The 17,554-nt window shown below is 35.2% G+C and overlaps 4 protein-coding genes and 4 non-coding genes across 8 annotated transcripts; 3 read left to right on the forward strand and 5 right to left on the reverse strand.

Annotated features, from left to right (window-relative positions):
• The first annotated feature begins 60 nt into the window (after nt 1-60).
• grd-1 (Ground-like domain-containing protein) lies at nt 61-6,508 on the forward strand. The gene is made up of 15 exons (NM_001029672.3): nt 61-385; nt 1,365-1,483; nt 1,544-1,699; nt 2,356-2,557; nt 2,603-2,848; nt 3,050-3,156; nt 3,270-4,244; nt 4,294-4,668; nt 4,714-4,756; nt 4,875-5,125; nt 5,175-5,453; nt 5,499-5,634; nt 5,806-6,062; nt 6,105-6,164; nt 6,223-6,508. The coding sequence occupies exons 1-15, from the start codon at nt 247-249 to the stop codon at nt 6,289-6,291; spliced, it is 3,414 nt and encodes a 1,137-aa protein (NP_001024843.1). The 5' UTR covers nt 61-246; the 3' UTR covers nt 6,292-6,508.
• A 219-nt stretch (nt 6,509-6,727) lies between these two features.
• nlp-66 (Neuropeptide-Like Protein) lies at nt 6,728-7,444 on the reverse strand. Its single transcript, NM_001029674.7, has 2 exons — nt 7,183-7,444; nt 6,728-6,960 (listed from the first exon to the last, which is right to left on the reverse strand). The coding sequence occupies exons 1-2, from the start codon at nt 7,332-7,334 to the stop codon at nt 6,819-6,821; spliced, it is 294 nt and encodes a 97-aa protein (NP_001024845.1). The 5' UTR covers nt 7,335-7,444; the 3' UTR covers nt 6,728-6,818.
• Nucleotides 7,445-7,451: 7 nt separating this feature from the next.
• On the forward strand, nt 7,452-7,596 carry R08B4.11. The gene has a single exon (NR_072081.1). It is a non-coding gene; the product is annotated as an Unclassified non-coding RNA R08B4.11 (non-coding RNA).
• Nucleotides 7,597-9,579: 1,983 nt separating this feature from the next.
• On the reverse strand, nt 9,580-11,626 carry R08B4.3 (CULT domain-containing protein). Its single transcript, NM_077458.6, has 6 exons — nt 11,505-11,626; nt 11,283-11,453; nt 11,184-11,239; nt 10,423-10,502; nt 10,259-10,344; nt 9,580-9,840 (listed from the first exon to the last, which is right to left on the reverse strand). Exons 1-6 carry the CDS (start codon nt 11,539-11,541, stop codon nt 9,806-9,808), a joined length of 465 nt encoding a protein of 154 aa, NP_509859.1. The 5' UTR covers nt 11,542-11,626; the 3' UTR covers nt 9,580-9,805.
• Nucleotides 11,627-12,491: 865 nt separating this feature from the next.
• Nucleotides 12,492-16,241, reverse strand: alr-1 (Homeobox ARX homolog alr-1). The gene is made up of 6 exons (NM_077459.6): nt 16,051-16,241; nt 15,883-16,006; nt 15,643-15,829; nt 14,593-14,638; nt 13,720-13,897; nt 12,492-13,642 (listed from the first exon to the last, which is right to left on the reverse strand). The coding sequence occupies exons 1-6, from the start codon at nt 16,177-16,179 to the stop codon at nt 13,218-13,220; spliced, it is 1,089 nt and encodes a 362-aa protein (NP_509860.1). The 5' UTR covers nt 16,180-16,241; the 3' UTR covers nt 12,492-13,217.
• R08B4.7 lies at nt 14,692-14,838 on the reverse strand. Its single transcript, NR_072082.1, has one exon. It is a non-coding gene; the product is annotated as an Unclassified non-coding RNA R08B4.7 (non-coding RNA).
• R08B4.8 lies at nt 15,272-15,564 on the reverse strand. The gene has a single exon (NR_072083.1). It is a non-coding gene; the product is annotated as an Unclassified non-coding RNA R08B4.8 (non-coding RNA).
• A 1,012-nt stretch (nt 16,242-17,253) lies between the features above and the next one.
• Nucleotides 17,254-17,403, forward strand: R08B4.12. Its single transcript, NR_072084.1, has one exon. It is a non-coding gene; the product is annotated as an Unclassified non-coding RNA R08B4.12 (non-coding RNA).
• The last annotated feature ends 151 nt before the right edge of the window (nt 17,404-17,554 follow it).

The raw sequence follows: 17,554 nt of genomic DNA on the forward strand, positions 1-17,554 counted from the left end.
TAAGGCACTTCTTGTCAATGGTGATTAAGCCCCGCCTGCGTACTTTCTCTCTTTTTCTCTGTGTTGAATGGTAAGGATAGTGAAGGGAGAGATTGAAGAAGACAAGAAGGATAAAGATTGACATAGAGCGACATCAAATTGAAGCTGCATCCCGAATACCCCATTTCTTTCCGCTCCACAAACTCTGGTCAGATTCTCCGTTTATGAACACCGCTATTCTCTAATTTTCTCTTTAGTTCAATACACATGAACTTGCTGATATTCTTATTATGCTATTTTCTTGGTTCACCTCATTATTCAGAGGCAAATAAAATAAAACTGAAAAGTTCTGGCCGCTCTGCTGATATAAACCACGATTCTCCATGTATTTGGAACAAAACTCAATGTAGGGTCTTTTTCCATTCTATGCCAAAATGACGTTTTTGCAATTTTAAAAATGTGTATTTGATATTTACCTTATATTTTTGATTAGTATGTCCTATATTTTGGTATTGCGCAGAATAATTTCAAAAACTGTTGTTGTAGTCTTTATGTATTCTTGCATATTTTTTGTTGTGTAATTCACCTCAATGATCTGAATATTCTGAAAATTTTTTTCTGATTGATTTTAACTGATTTCTAACTTATTGAAAACGAATTGTTGATTGTTTATCGATGAATTTCAAATGTTATTTAAAGCTTTAGCTTCAAGCAAAAAATAAGCGTCCAGACCTAAAATTTGTTCAATATTGCTGTTGTAATTTGAAAATTTTTTAAATCTTTACATGCGAGATACAGAAACATATTTTAGTAATTTTGTATGGTCAAAAATTTTTTTAAATCCACAAATTTTCACACTTTAAATTGTCATATAAAAATTATCAAAGTTTAATTTCGAAAAAACAACTGTTTTAATTTAAAATTTAATTTCAAAACATGTTTATCTTACACATTATTTAAATATTCTCATGCTATTACAACCGCAACAAAATCAAATATCGTTTTTCCTTTTTTTTTGATAGTTAAGAACTTATCACCATGAAAATCTAGTGAAAGCGAGTAACGCCATAAAACAAAATTAATAGACTTTAGTCCTGTTGTAACTGTGTCAGGCGGAAAACTTCATCTGGACGCTAGTGATGTTCAAATCATATTATCAAATTTGTCAATATTTGTGGTTTATGAGATAATGTCTATGAAACCATACGAGATTTTGAAAAAGCACCATACATCCATTTTGAAATAGATCAAAAGGCCAGCGGCCCATTATTCTCATCAACTTTCATCCGAGAGAGTTAAACACATCCCGATTGCTATCAATAAAAACTGATTCCTGATCTACTCAATACATTATGTTCGGGATCGATCATTGAACCAATTTTCAGCATGGGTGCATCCGTATCAAAGTATAACGGTAGAATGTTGCGATGAAGAACTTTCCAAGCTTATCCATAAAACTATTCTTGACGCAGGCAATAATGCAAAACTGGGAAATCTTGCCAAGGTATATAGATTAAACTAGCTGTAACGTGTTATCCAACCTTGTAACTTTGTTTTATTGCAGTTTATTCAACGGAGATCTCAACTTTTCTATCACATGAGTTTCGAAACTATCGTTTCAAGAGAAAACTTTGCTATTTCAACTCACTATCATGGAACTCATTCGTGTCGAGTTCACGACAACAATCTATATTATTTGGTATACGAAACACCAGTTCAAGTGAGTACTAATATTCAATTAAGCTTTTCATTTCTATCTTCTTATCTTTGTATTTTGTTTCTTATCTATAGATATAAAAACTCATTAAGTCAAGTATTTGAATCGTGAGGGGAAGGGGCATCAGTTGTTCAGTTAAACAATATTATTATAGAACGAATATTCAGAATAGCAGCATTCATACAAGAGTAAGTAAAAAGTAACACCACTTTATTTGGAAATTTAATCAAATTTTGGGATTAATTAAAATTTACTATTGCATTGACTATTGTGAGTATTGCCGGGCCAGTTATAATGTGTTACCGTTTAGGTAAATTTTTGGCTTTAATGAGTTAACATCTGAAATGCGTTCAAATCGCTAATGCAGTATAGAAAACACTCTTCTTTTCAATTTGAATCCGTTACAAAGAATTTGAATCGAGTACCGGTCCCTATATTATTATTACAGTTTTTAAATGCTAGGCCAATGAAGGAAACGTTGTATATATGTTTTAATATGGGGGTTTTACCCTTTTCAGATATTGTTTTAAACTAAATGATATTCGATAAAATAATACATGAGTTGGAACAGCTTCACAATTCACAATTACTAAGAAAGAACGTATTATTTTATATCCTCATTTTATATTATTTTATATCTTAATTTTTCATAATTTCAGTATGATCCTTTTAACATGAAAACTGAAGATTATCTGGCCTCCATTGACTCCGCTGATCCATTGGGAAGTACCAAACCCGCAAACTTACGTGGAGATTTTCCTGATGTACGTGAAGATTCCACAGCTGGAGAAGATCTTTCTGTTCAACCATCTATTGGCAATATTCTTCAATATCCCAACAAATTTGCTTGGCCAGATCCAGGTAATACATTGTTCAACAGGCGAAATAAATTTAATTTATTTTCAGATGAAGAAGTTTCCAAAAAAATCATGCTTGCGGAACAAGATGCAATTCGTTCAATAAATGAACTTATGGAATCAGTGACAGAGATATCCGTTATGAACTCTGGTGCAGTTGTTAATTCAACTGATTCTCTCAATATCACGGAGATTGAATTGCCAAATCCCACTCCGATTCCGCGAAACTTTGCTAATTTGCGCGAAAAAGATCGACTACCCGAGAACACTCATTGCGATAAAGAACGGAAAGACGGTTAGTGAGGTTTTTATTGTGTGTGTGGTAGTTTTTCTTTCAATAGACATAATGTAGAAAAGTGTGATTTATCGTTTGTCCTAAGGATGATCTTCTGAAAAATGAGTTGTTCAAAAGTTGTTCCAATCTTTGCTGATATGATACGAAATGAATAGCGCGTAGATAATTCCGAATTATGCATTTAATACTTGTCTGGTTCAGGAAATAGATGCTGTGATGGAAGACTTGCTTCGACAATGAGGGATGCAATGAGACAAATGGCTACATCGCCAGATTTTGGACAGGGTAAAGAAGGCATTATTGCTGCAGTGAGTTCCTCTGTAAAATTCTAAATGTGTACCAAGTTAAACATTTCTTATTCTTTTTATGACATGATATGATATTTGGACATAACGTTTGATATTCAACATTCACGTTTCAGGAACTTCAACAAAAAGTTCAACAGCGCTTCCAAAAATCTTACGAAATCATTGTATCCCAGTCAGACTTTGTTATTTCTACATATACTGCTGGAGATAACTTCTGTAAATTTGATAACAAAGGCTTCTATATTCTTGCTTATGTATCACCCAAGCAATATGATATTGATGAAAAAGAAGATGAGATGAAGCTTGCTGCAACTTCAAATAAAGATCCGCTAGGAGCTAACACTACGATGTTTGAAAACGAAGCACCTTGGCATGTCGCTTTAAAGTTGGACACCTATGGAGATAGAGCCGGATATCCTGTTGGGTCACACTGCACTCAAGCAAGAACGGGGTCCAAATGTTGTAGTTTGATTCTATTCAATGCTATGAAGTCTGGATATGATTCTCATGTGGCAACATCAAACTTTGATCCATATGATATTAGAAACATTTCGAAAGCGGTTCAATGGAGTGTTGAAGAAATATTGCAGCACTCCGCTGAAGTGATTGTTTCGCTGGATGATTTCGCTTACGCTACATATAACAATAATAGCTACACCTGCAAATATCGTGTTGATAAATACCATATTCTTGCCTACACTACACCGAATCATGATCTTGATAACTACGATGAAATGGCAACATCCATAATTGATAGTGAACCAGAAGCCCAAATTGTGTACCCGGCAGTCGATAGAACAGCAAACCAAATTCCGTTCCAAAATACACCTTCACCATATTGGACAACTCCAGTTCCCATCCCAACTCAGGTTTACATGCCAATGCAATACACCCAACAACCGATGCAACCAATGTATAACCAACAACCATTTTTTAATCAACAGCCCATGTTCAATCAGCAGCCAATGTACTTGCAACCAGCTTTCAATCAAGCCCCGCTTCCATATCAATACCCCGCACAACCATCCCAGTTTAATCCATTTTTAGCTAGCTTTCGTAGATTCAAAAGACAGATAGGAAGAACACCGGTAAGAAAATAGGCATAATGACGACTGTGTTATCAATTTATGATTGCAGTATCCAATTCATCAAAATGTGTACAATGATATTGGAAGTGCAAAACCTTTCAATTGTCCAGCAGATCTGAGTGGGCTATCAGGAATGGCTTGTTGTGATGGAGGCCTACAATTTGAGGCAAACAAGGTCATTGACCAAGCTAAACAAGAACCTGATTTTGACAAGCACAATACGAGAAATTTGGCAAAGTTGATGACTCGAGCCGTGCAGAAGAGATTTGGAACTACGTTCGAGTCTGTAGTTGCCGAAGCTGATTTCTCTTGGGGAACAAACAAATTCAATGGAAGAACATGCAAAATTGATTCACAAGGGTATAATGCTCTGACATATCAGTCAAGTTCTAAACCACCACCACCCTCTGATTTTATTGATATTGTAAGTTTCATTTAAAAAAAAACGTATATTATTACTATTTTTTAGCCAAACGATCCAACTCTTGGTGGTCCAACAGGCTCTAGTGGCGGTGGCGGAGGAGGAGGAAATGGTGGAAGTGGTGGAGGCGGAGGAGGCGGCGGCGGAGGTTCAGGAGGAAGTATGTTTATCTCAACAGCCAATGTTATTTTCAAAAAATAAATTTGCAGGTGGCGGAGGTGGAAGTAATAGTAATTCTGGTGGTGGAGGTGGAAATGGTGGAGGCGGAAATGGCGGAGGAGGTAATGGTAATGGAGGAGGTGCTGGAGACGGAAATGGTGGAGCCGGTGCCGGTAATGGAAACGGTGCTGGAGCTGGAAACGGAAACGGAGCTGGAGCTGGAAATGGAAACGGCGCTGGCGCTGGTAATGGAAATGGAGCAGGTGCAGGAAATGGAAACGGAGCAGGAGCTGGAGATGCGGTAAGTTGAAAATTTTTGTTTTCACCGATCGTCTTCATTGTATTTTCAGTCCGCAGCGGCCGCGGCAGCCCAAGCACAGGCTGCCGCAGCAGCTCAAGCCCAGGCAGCCGCAGCAGCTGCTGCTCAACAAGCTGCCGCCGCAGCAGCAGCTGCTAATGCTCAACAAGCTGCTGCCGCCGCTGCAGCCGCAGCAAACCCACTTTCTGCGTTGGTCGCTGCTACAGGAGCATGTTTCTCACTGGACACCTGGGTCACAACACCCACTGGTAAAAAGAGAATGGATCAAATTGACATTGGCGATTATGTTCTGACAGCCGATCTAGAAAAGGTAAAAAAGCAGACCGTTCATTTTGTGCAATCTTCCTTTTTATAGACCTATTTCACACCCATTACTCTTTGGATTCACCGCGAGCCGGAAAAAGTCCAAGAATTCCTTACAATTATGACGGAATATGGGAAAACTCTCCGAATCACCTCGCGTCACTTTATGTATCGGAACAAATGTGGAAGTGGGTTTTTTGGACGCTTAGAAGTAAAGGTTGGGTTGAAAATTGTCAGCAGTGCTACATTTAGACCTAAAAGTGTCACTTTGAAACTCAAACAGAATAATTGAGTGGGAAAAGACTGAAATGGAAAATTTTTTTGAATAATTCATTTTTTCCAAACTCGTATTTTTATAGAATCATATCCGCAATATATCAAAATGCTCCCTCATGACGGAGAAGCAATATTCGCATCAGACCTTGAAGTTGGAGACTGTGTTGTTGTACTGTACAAGGGAAAATATCGCCAACAGAAAATTGAAACTATCACCAGATCTGTGAGAACGGGAATTTATTCACCGCTGACAAACAATGGGAGAATAATTGTAAACGATATGCTAGCCTCTTGTTATAGTGAGATACAGCAAAACACACTGCAAACAACTTTCTTCTGGGTAACTGGAGCAATTATTTCATTTCATCTTTTAACGTTTCAGGCATATGACAAACTTCGTAGTGTTCTCGTTGAATTCTTTGGAGATCTGTACAACAACAAGGTACATAATTTACCAACTCTTGTGAATTTTATTTAAAATTGTCAAATTTGTTTTTCAGATCGAACTCCCAACCGGAACTACACTCTCGAGAGATATCATCAGTCTGATTGTTCCAATTCAAAAATGATTATCGTTTTTTTTTTGAAAGAATAACCTAAGTATTAACGAATAATAACATTAATAATAGTACAACTTTTTGTATTTAGAACATTATCGCTTCAGGGTATGTTGTTCAATTACCAATATTGTGTCCAACACTATTTCATTTTCGTGTAGCTATTATGCGTCCTGTTTCCAGTAACATGATCAAATCGAGAAAAACCATTAAATAAACTTGTATTATTAGCTCTTCCTTTTTGGGCAGCCATTCTCGGGCATGTTCTCGAAGATTAATTTGTTGTGATATTAATGCCTGACGGAAGACAGATACATTAACAAATCAAATGAGATTAATGTCGCTACCAACAGCCGCAGTTCGCAATGTTCAAATTCATTAATTCCCGTTTTCAAGGAAAACTGGAATCATTTAAAGATTTTCCGTTACTGTTCGAGAAAAATTGAGATTAACACGAAAAGTTTACTAGTTTTCGCTTAGAGTAAGCAAACGGTGAAAGTATAAGTATAACGTCACAAAAATTGAGAATCCATTGAAGTTTACTTCCTGGAAGAGGGCAGCATGCACTGAACAGGCGAGAGGAAACAGTTGGAAAAGTCTTCATCAATACTTCGCCGTTCCACTTCTGCCTTTTTTACAAGACCACGTTTCAGTCCCAATTGGGTTTGGGTTCCGCGGTTTCTGAAATTTGCAGATTTTTCAAAAAAATAATAATTTCATCAAAATACGTTTGTAATCTATTTCTATGTTATTAGATAATATCAATAAAACACGTTCTAAACCTTGGATAAACCTGCTTTCCGACGTAAACAGAGATCACGAACGGACAAAATAATGAAATGATTTAATAAAAGGAAGTGAATTTTCCTTGTTGCATGTAAAGATAAGACACGTTGAACGTACCTCATGAGTAGACGGATCAAAGCGTCATTTGATAGCCGTTTTTGGATAATCTGATCATCTTCGTCGCGAGATGAAACCATTGGAATTGCATCGGCAAGAAGAAGTGTAGCAAGGAAGACAATAAAAAACTGGAAAAGTTTGCCAGAGCTCATTCTTCGCTTGAATTTGAGACCAGTCCTGTGCAGAGGCTGACAAAAAGTATGAAACGAAAATGTGCCCGAGTATAAGAGGACCTCGATGTGTTGAGGTGGGCGGCGCCTCTTGTGGACCCGGGTAAAAATGGCTTTTGGGGGAAAGAAATCAGTAGAAAAACGAGTGGGAGCTGAAGTGATGAAATAGCTATTTTCACAGTACACTGAACTCGAACAAAGCCAAAAACGCTTAACGACATGCTGAGTGATGTGGGAAAGCCCACGCATTGAGTTGATGTCTTTTGCAAAAGTTAATTCGACCGGAGCAAATACGTTCTCCTACCTTTGTCTCGAGCAAGCAGCTTCTTTTGTTTTTATATATTGTAGTCATGTGATGTGAAATTAAATATCACGTCATTACATCTTCAGATATACTCTATTTGGACCTAAAAATGGTACAGTCAGCGCAAAAATAAATGTTCTAACAATCATGCAAATATTGCTTTTCAGAACGCTAAAAAGGTTAACTTTTTCAAAATTAAGTTCGAGTAGGTTTTTTTTGTGTCCACTTGTTTAAAAGTTAAAAAGGGTTTCTCAATAGTTAAAATCGAAGAACAGTTTAGAAGTTATCGAAAAAAACACATTTTCATTTCCACTGCAACAACATTTTTCAAACAGTTACGAAAAACATTATCTCGAACTCGTGCTGGAACGTTTGCAACATCAAACATAGAAAATGAAGTGAGATACAATGGACTCAATTTATTTTAAATTATGGACAAATCGCTAAATCTTTCCTTAGTTTTGTTTCGCGTATAAATTGGAAAAATTGACAATTATATCTAATGTTCAATTATTTTAATTTAAAAATATAAGTTAGTGGTTAAATTAATGTGAAATTACAAACTTCTTATCAATGGACTAATTTCAAACAAAATTTCATAGATCCACATAATATTATTAATGATGTTTTATGGTAGCTCCAAATTTCAATTAATACAAATTTAAGTTTAGCTGGAATCTTTAAACACTACACACATTGTCGTAGCTGCTGAAAAAGACTACTGACAGCTGCAAATCTCATTTTGTTATATATAGCTTTATCCAAACTTTATCAGGAAGTTCATAAAAGTTGCGGATCATTGTAACAAAAAACATTATTGCTTCACATTCATTAAAATTTAGTAAGCAATAACTTAAAAATGAAAAACACATTTTCAATCAAACTTTCTAATTCACTAAGTGGATTTTTCTGCGACACGAATAAGTTTGCAAAACTGTATATTTTAACTAAAGTCCGTCTTTTTTTTTAACCTTGAACTTCTAAAAATATTTCGTGACATTTTGAAAGACTATTTTGTAGACATTTTTGAACACAGCAACTTAATCTTTCAACATACACCTTTCAGCTATTTCAGGAAATTTTCGGATTCTGTAAATCAGGTCGACGTTTGCGGGCAAGCTGGAGTTTGAATTTCTTTCTTAATTTTTTTCTCAGAAATACTTCATGTTACTGTAAATATGAAATGTGATTTTTCAATTATCAAGATTTGAAAACATAAAATTCTGAATAGGGTAAAATAATTTTAACATAAATTTAGAACTTGCTGTTATGAAATGGGACTGCATGTAAAATCACGATTTCTCTCTAATTTCAAGAAGTACTACAAAACAATATGAATATGTCTATCACTAAAATAACGATTTACAAGAACTTTTATCAAGGGTATTGGTTTCCATAATTATATCACAATTTTGATTCAACTTTCTAAATACATTGACTAACACAGAACCAAAAAAATATATAAATATGAAAAACGAACTTTTTTTCCGAAAATCTGTTTTTGTTACGTTCTCAAATTTAGCTTTCAATATCTTAGGATGAAAACAAATTTTTCTTGAAAGTTCAATTTATTAAGCCACGTATGTTGAGATTTTCCACTGAATATGTGTTTTTGTTGGTTTCGGTTTGGTCGTTTGTATGAGCAGGTACTAAAATAAACACTTGACAACATGATGAACAACAAATGGTTTTATTCGAGGGTCCGAAAATCATTCGAATTGCTTTTTAGCAATTTAGCTCGTTTCCGTTTGGCATAAAAGTTATTCTTCTTTTGTTTTCTTTGAAAACGTCATTAATGCTGGTGCAAAGTGTATTTGCGGTATAGCTGTCAACTCCATTACTTGATGCTCAAAAATTCGAAAATTCATGCATTTACTCTTTGGATATTTTTCAAAGTTCAAGTGATTTGTCATAACCCAATCTCGGAAGTTTTTTGCAAAGTTTATTGAGAGCGAATTTGTGAATGAAAGATTTTGATAGTAATTGTTGATGTGTCGTATAGTTGAAACACAGAAAAGTTAACCCATAATTTAAATAAAACAAATAAACATGGTAATCTTCGGCAAACAAATAAATATTAAAACAATAGACAAAGTGGCAAGAGAAAAAAGAAAAACTGAGAAGGAATGAACGATTTTTCAGAAGGCATTCAGAAGTCGGGAACTTTGGTGAGCGTATCGACGTCTGAAAATAAATTATTATTTACGGTAAATTTGGGCAAATGGGTAGTGAAGGATGTTGAAGTATCCAGCCAGGGGGCGCAACAATTTACGGCAAAGGGGAATTTCACCAAGTCCCGAAACTGGCTGTTTTTACAATTTTTTACGATTTCGGCAAATGAATATTTTTTGGGTTTGGCTTAAATTGCCTATGAAATTGTCTATCACCGTGCTTTCTTGGTATACCGTGACAGGAATTTATAATAAGTTTTTACTGTTTTATCAATAATAATCAACCTCTTAAGCTTTCAATTTTTCTCAATAAGTGATATAAGCACTGCCCGCACCTCCAAGAAATTGTATTGTATTTGTGTTATTAACCTATTTAAAACCAATTGGAGTGTTATCAATTTTTTAATAAACGTATTTCTAAATTCACTTACAGTCTGCTGAAATGACATTGTCGAGAACCAATCCAACAAAGCTTTTCTTCTCCGACACGGCTGTGCTCTTTTCTGGCTCGAAATACCTGAAAATAGTTTTTTATGTAGAAACAAATGCTTTTCTGTAATTGAAAACAATAGGAGAAATGAAGCGGAGAACTAACCATCCCATATGACGACTGCAAGATTTGCAAAGACAAATCGTCCATTTGTAGCCAGGATACCACGTTGCGTGAGATTGGGGCTGTAAATAATTTCAATTGTTAGAAGTGAGAGATATTCAATTTCAACGGAATGTAGGAAAAACCATCAACACCTCACTTGTAACAATTATTAAATTTGTAGCATAAACTGATTTGGATTTTCAGCCACATTATTTTGCATTATCTCCTAAATTTGAAAACATATGTTTTATATGAAATACGTTTGATAATGTGTCAGTCATTAAAAATGTATGAAACTACATTTCAAAAAAAAACTGATGGAATGGAAAGTGGGTCAAAAATTAAAAAAGAAATCTCAGTTTTTTTTTTGCACTTTTTCACAAATTATTTTTAACTTAACTCTTCAATCCGATTAGCAAATACCTGGTTTCATTTATATCTCTTTAGCTATCACATCTCTCAGACAGCGGGCATAAAGAGCAAGGACGATCCCTTGCTAACCCGATTGCCTCTTTTGATAGCTATGATATCATTTGAGAACCTTGATGTGCTATTATTCAGAAGAAAATGGTTTTTCGTATTTTGCATAATACTAAAAGCTGTTTAAAGTAGAACTATCAAAAAGAAAATGAGAATATTAATTTTTCATTGACGTCAAACTGAATCCGACTTTGTTCAGCGATAAAGAGAGATAAACCCGATGTTTCGAGACTTTTTTATGGAAGAGCAACTACGATAATTTTAACAAAATAAAAACTTACGGTTCCGTGAAAATGCAGATGAGCAGTTTTGGCGCCAAACACGTGAAATTTTTGATCTGAATTTTGAAAATGTACATTTTTGATAACACAAAAAATTACTTTCAGGATTTGTGAGCACATTCACTTTGGTCGTTTTTCCTGCTAATGGGAAATCATATTCATACTGCAGCTGTGACTGGTCAACCCCAGTTATATTTATTAATTCCGATTGCCTTGTTATCGATGCTCCACATTGTCTGCACAATAATTCTCCAACGTGACGTGTACTTACTGGAAATATAAAAAATTATATAAGGAATTTTAATGGCATTTTTAACTTACTACTGGAAATATATACAAATATCAAAAGAATCCACATAGCAAAGAATCGATAAATACTCGATGCCTCGGAGGTAAAGTGATGGGCCACTTCCACGTACAAACGATACTCCGTTTTTACACATTGCGCCGGGTTTGTCGTAATTTGTACGACGTATCAAAAAATGTTCTGAAGTATATTTCTAGGTGAATTTTGAGGAAATAATACTAATTTAATCAGTTTATCACGTTCAATAGATTTATTTCAAGATACACTTACAAATATTGTAACATTTTTATAAGAACTTCTGTCACAACTTGCAAAAATGTTTAAATTCTGTTAAATTTTCGTTTTAAGGATACGTGTTAAGAGGAGCCAACGTACAAACAAAATTGTGCATGTTTTTTCTGCAAATTCATACGTTTTAACGTATTATTTGCACTTTTATTCGTGCTAATTTTCGAAATTTGAATGAAGGAAAACTTTTTTAGGTTGATTGTTTTAATCGTCCCAATATAGCTGACAAAAAACGGGCAAGCCATAACATTAAAAATATAAAAATAAATTTAGATGCTTTTTCAAATTTTGAATAGTCAAATAATACTTTCGAGTATCATTCAAGACGTTTCGTGATGAAATTATCAATCGTGAGCAGAATGAGTCTCTGGAAAAGAAAACGCCTCTAGAAAAGAAAAACGATACTTGTGTAGTTGTTGTACTCCAAAATGTTCGAAATGGAGGAATTTCCATAATAGTCAACATACGTGTTTTATTGGTATTTTTATTTCACGCTTATGAACGATTTTTTTCTAAGCCTACAATACAGAAAGGATTTACGTTTTATTTCTGGAAAATATTGAATACTATTTTGGGTACAGTTATCACACAATTACCGAAAAAAAGTTTAATTTTGTATTATCTATCTATCATAATTGCATTTTACGATTTATTTAAAATAATAATACTATACTGTGATCTTCGAAGGATTCATTTTTATAGTGTACCAGAGGTTATTTTACTAAATTTATTAAAATCCAATAAAAATCTTGAAAGAAAAAGTGCAGTGAATATATATATATATTATATGCAAATCAAAAGTACAGATTTTGGAGAGGGGAGGCCTTTGGTGTTTTGGATTCAGTTAACAATTAAAGAGGCGAGTTTAGAAAAAAGAGGTTGTTGTTCAGTGTATAACACGAGCGTTGATTAAATAATCTATGAACAGTGCTTCCCAAACTACATAGATTTGACAAAGGATTATTAGGAAATGTTGAAAACAAAATACAAAGGTAAGTTTAAAACAAAACGTCACGATGAGTGGAGAAAATGGAGATCCGATTTCAATTTGAGTCAAGGAATTCTAATTGTCATTGAAAAGGGGAGGTTGAGGATTTGAATAAGGCGAAGAGCTCACCGGCTAACTTCGGTATAACAACGACACAAACTAATAAAAGCTGGAGTATAGTAAAGCCGAAAACCATTTTAATGCCTACATTTCGAGGTAATCGAGAACATTGGCGGTCAGGAGAATATGGGTGTTTGGACTGTGAAAGGAAACTTGGAAAACATTTCAAAATCTTGAATATTCAAAATATATAGGACGGGAATCACACATATGAAACGTTAGGTGTATTGCAAATTTTGTTGAATAACTTTTTGGACCAGGCAATCTATTAAATGCAAATAAAGAGGAGAATTTCTAATTTTTGTAGTGAAATTTTTTTAATTGTGTTTACTCATGAACTTTCTTCTTTTGGCTTCACATCGGATATCAGACTATTCATGTCAGCAAAATTCGTAGGACTCGTGGATGTTGCAGCAGCTCCGGAACTTTCAGTTGGAGTGGGTGATGAGCTTCCCGCTCTACTATTCGATTTCGAGTCTTCAGTTTTTAATGCTACAACATCGGTGACTTCAGCCGTAGCTCCTGCTGGGACTGATCCCAGAAGCTGAGTGCGGAAAGCATCCATAGCTCTGCTGAATTGTTGAACATAAAGCAACTGCTGCGTAACAGGAGTAATTCCACCGAACAACATATTTAATGCATCTGCGTTTTGGAACGTAGGTGTCACAGAAGTTGGCAAGATTGGAGAAGATGTGGTCACTGGTACAGACGGGGACTGAGACCGACGATCAGATGTTGCAATCCGTACTTGTTCATCTGAAATTTTATAGTTGCAGTAACTTGCGCTAGGCATGAAGAACTATCAATTTGGTATATAACAGTAAAAAACTTACTTAAAAGATGAGCCGCGGCTTGCTGATTGATAGCTGCAAAAATAGCTTCTTGGCTGAGCATCATCTGGTACGGATTATCTCCATTTGAATTTGGAATACTCATTGGAGCTTGATAAGGGTGATGAGTACTGCTGCGTTCTTGTTTGCGATACTTGGCTCGTCTGTTTTGAAACCAAACCTGAAAAACATAACGATGAAGATGACGCTGGGAAACGATTCACTACGCAAGAATATTTAAATTGTAAGCTTGTTTTTCTTACTACTTAATTCTTGAAACAAATATTCTAAAAGATGATGCATCGGAATTTGCTTTGTTTAACTTTCTTACATGCGAATGGTCGTCTTACTGTTTAACTGTGATATACAAGTCCCAATGATAATTTTTTTATTGATTGATTAAATAATGTTTCAAAAGTCACAAAACAATTTTTATATTGGTTAGATTTAATCTAACATGTATCTTACCTAACAATAGATACCACTTATCGCATTAGATCGACATTAATTTTATTATAACTGTAATATGAACCGAGCAGATGAGCTATTAACGCCAATGTGTTGGTCCCCCCTCGTTACCTTATTTAAAAGCAAGGTGACGATGATCTATTAGAAAAAAGAGATTAGCAAGCAATCGCGTGAAGCAATTTAGATAACATCGCGTGCTTAACTAATTTTTTCATTCGCTGGGTATAAGTACTCATTCGTGATATATTCAATCTACACAATCTCGTCGCGTCATTCCAACACCACCACATGATGGGACCAATACTGCCTTTTCAATGTGCCCCACTATTGGCGCATTTATAATTCGTTATGCATTATCAAATGAATTTGGGCGAAGAGATCTCGAGATGAAATCCTACTGTAACTTACTTGAACTCGGGCCTCTGTGAGCTGGACTCGTGTTGCCAATTCTTCCCTGCAAAAGATTTTCGGTGTAATTAAGCACTTGAAAGCGGTTTTAAAAGGAAGGGGGAATCTAGTAAGAGGGGTTCTTGAATGGTAGCACCACGCCGGAGCAATTGTCATTGCTCAATTAGATCTGAATTGAGACCGGACCTTGGTACTTCTTTCGGCACTGCGTCAATTGATCACGCATTGTTTTTGGGTAAACGCATGGCTTAAGAGGCAAAAGTCAGTAATTAATCCGTGCAATATCTAATTGATGAACGGAACAGGTGGTCACGCTCTTCCTACACAAGACACCTACCCACGTCTTAATTCCTGTTAATTCTTGTTAGTAAGATAGGATCACGATAAGATCATCACAGGTGAGAATGTCTAGGATTCGCTAATTTTTCTATGAAAATCAGATTTTTTCCAAAGATCTAGCTCCAACAGTATATACTTTGCAACCTTCAGAGTTTGAAAAATTAATAAATTAAGCATTTGGTTGCCTGCTCAAAGTTGAATAGCAAAATAATACTTTCCAACTTTTACCAAAACAACAGATTACATTTCTACTCGCTACATTGTTTGTTTAATTAATCTAATTTTATAAAAATCTAGTCCCTTGGTTCTAGAAATTATGCGACCCTCGTAAAACTAAATGGCCCTCTCTAATATTGAGCAAATGAGTTTGTGCTTCTTCAATTAAAGCGTCTGTGCGCAAACACACGCAACGCGACACTTGATATTGTGCATTTTGCATGATTGCTTCATTATGAGTTTCGCCTTTTTCCTGTCCTCCCCACCTCTTCACCACTTCATTTTTCATTTTCATTTCAAATTGGATTTGTAAAAGAAATGTTAAATGTAGAAGGTAAAAAAGGTGAAATATGCTGAACTTGACCTCGATCATTATAATGTTTGAAATTGATAATTAGTGCCATATGGTGTAAGAACGCAACACAACTGTTTCCAAATTCAGGGAGAAGGGAAGGAAAGTGAAATTTTCATATTTAATTAGTAACTCATTCTTACCGAGTGAACACATCTGGATAGTGAGTCCTGGCAAACACCTTCTCAAGCTCGTCCAACTGAAATGCACTGAATGTTGTACGGTATCTTCTTTGTTTCCTCTTTCCATTATCATCCGGACTGTTTGTGCCATCTGAAGGGGATCCGTTTTCTCTATTGTCAAGTACTGAGGCAGCTTCTAAAATATTATCTGAAAACTTACGAATATATTTTATTAAATTAAATTAAAAAATAATATCTTACCTCCAGTGGGCGTTTTCTTTCCATCGTCTTCTTTCAGCTCATGCTGATTATTAGTCAGCGCCGCAATAGAAAAAGCTGGTGGAAATGATGGGAACTGTAACGCTGGATTTGCAAACAATTGTGCCTAAAAACGACGTGTTAAAATTTAAAAATATTTAACAACGCTACCTGTAACTGTTCCATAAGACTTTTTGAATACTGATTCAAATCAGCTCCATTGGGCCTGTGAAGTGGCGGGCAGTTCATGTCTAGATCTTTCTCGTCTTTGGAAGAGTCTTCTTTCTTCAACTCGGGCATACACAATGTGAATCCAAGTTGAAACGATTTACCAAAGTTGAAAGAAGGAAGCGAAAACAGCTGGAAAAAATGTATAGCTTTATGTTGAAAATAACAATGAGAAATGATCAAACGAATAAAACGAAACGAATAAAAAAGACAAATCAACATGAAGATAATGCTAGAGAATAATATGATGTGTAGAAGTAAAGTCAGCTAATTGAATCATGGACTTATTTGCATTCAGAAAAATTAATATTTTTACTATGATGAGTAAATGAATTCAATTTTACAAGAAGAAGCTTGGAACTCATCAAAGTAGACAGAAAGCTTAGTTCAAATAAAAGTCCACGCCCAAAATCGCCTGATGATTGAGCCCGGTATTTTGATATTTCCTTGTAAAAATACATGATGTTAGGAAAAAAGGGAAGAGCCAAAAAGTGATGCGTTTATCTGGTTTATTTCGAGATGATCTACCTGACAAATATAGAATTTTAAGAAGATAATTTGATTGTGGGCGAAAGGATTTGGCAACATGGCTTGCCGAATTAACAAAATGTGAGTGTTATTTTGAATGGTGAGGCATTCTAATTCTTCATTTACGCACAACGCACAAATTCCAAAATTTTTGAATCTTAAGTGCTAGTTTATCCCAATATCCTCTGTCTCTTTTTATGTCCTCAATCCTTAAACAAATGATGAGTAGGATTTTATATATATGCCAAAAAATCACTGTCTAAAATTAGATATTCCTAGATTTTACAGATCACGATGATGGGATACTAAAAAGTCGAAATCAAATCAGATAAGCGGATTTCGAAAACACATCTCTACGACAGTTGGAATAAATAAAAAAGAAAAACAGTTCAGATTGATATTAATGGAATTTAGAGGTTTTGATTGTCTAATTTGATAAGATCTACTCAACTTTCATGTTTACCGCCAATACAGAAAAAAAGTGAACTTCTTATCAAATCTTGTCAGTGAAAAGATCACAAAACGGAAACCATGCTATGACAATGAATTAGACTAATTCGATTTTCCCTTTGCCTGGAAAATAAGAAAATCTACCGAGAACCGAATGGCGATCAACATATTCAATTAGTTAATGTGTTAAAAGATGGCGACTTTTGCCAACCACCGAAAATGACGGGGGGGGGGGGGGGGGGCAAGCGGGCTTAAAAGGGGAGGGGGTACACATTATTTTTCCTTGTTTTCCTGCCCTTTCACCTTTGTCTTTCAATTTCTCTCTCTCTCTCACTCCAAGGGGTCGCTTTTCCTGTTAGGATCAAATTACCATTTGCCACATTTTCATTAACTAATGAAATTATGAGAATGTGGGCTCCGTACTGCTCCCGGCAAAAGGTGTGATGTGCAAACGGCAAATATACCGTTT

The sequence above is a fragment of the Caenorhabditis elegans genome, chromosome X, assembly GCF_000002985.6.
Source record: "Caenorhabditis elegans chromosome X".
In the NCBI taxonomy this organism is placed as follows: Eukaryota; Metazoa; Nematoda; class Chromadorea; order Rhabditida; family Rhabditidae; genus Caenorhabditis; species Caenorhabditis elegans.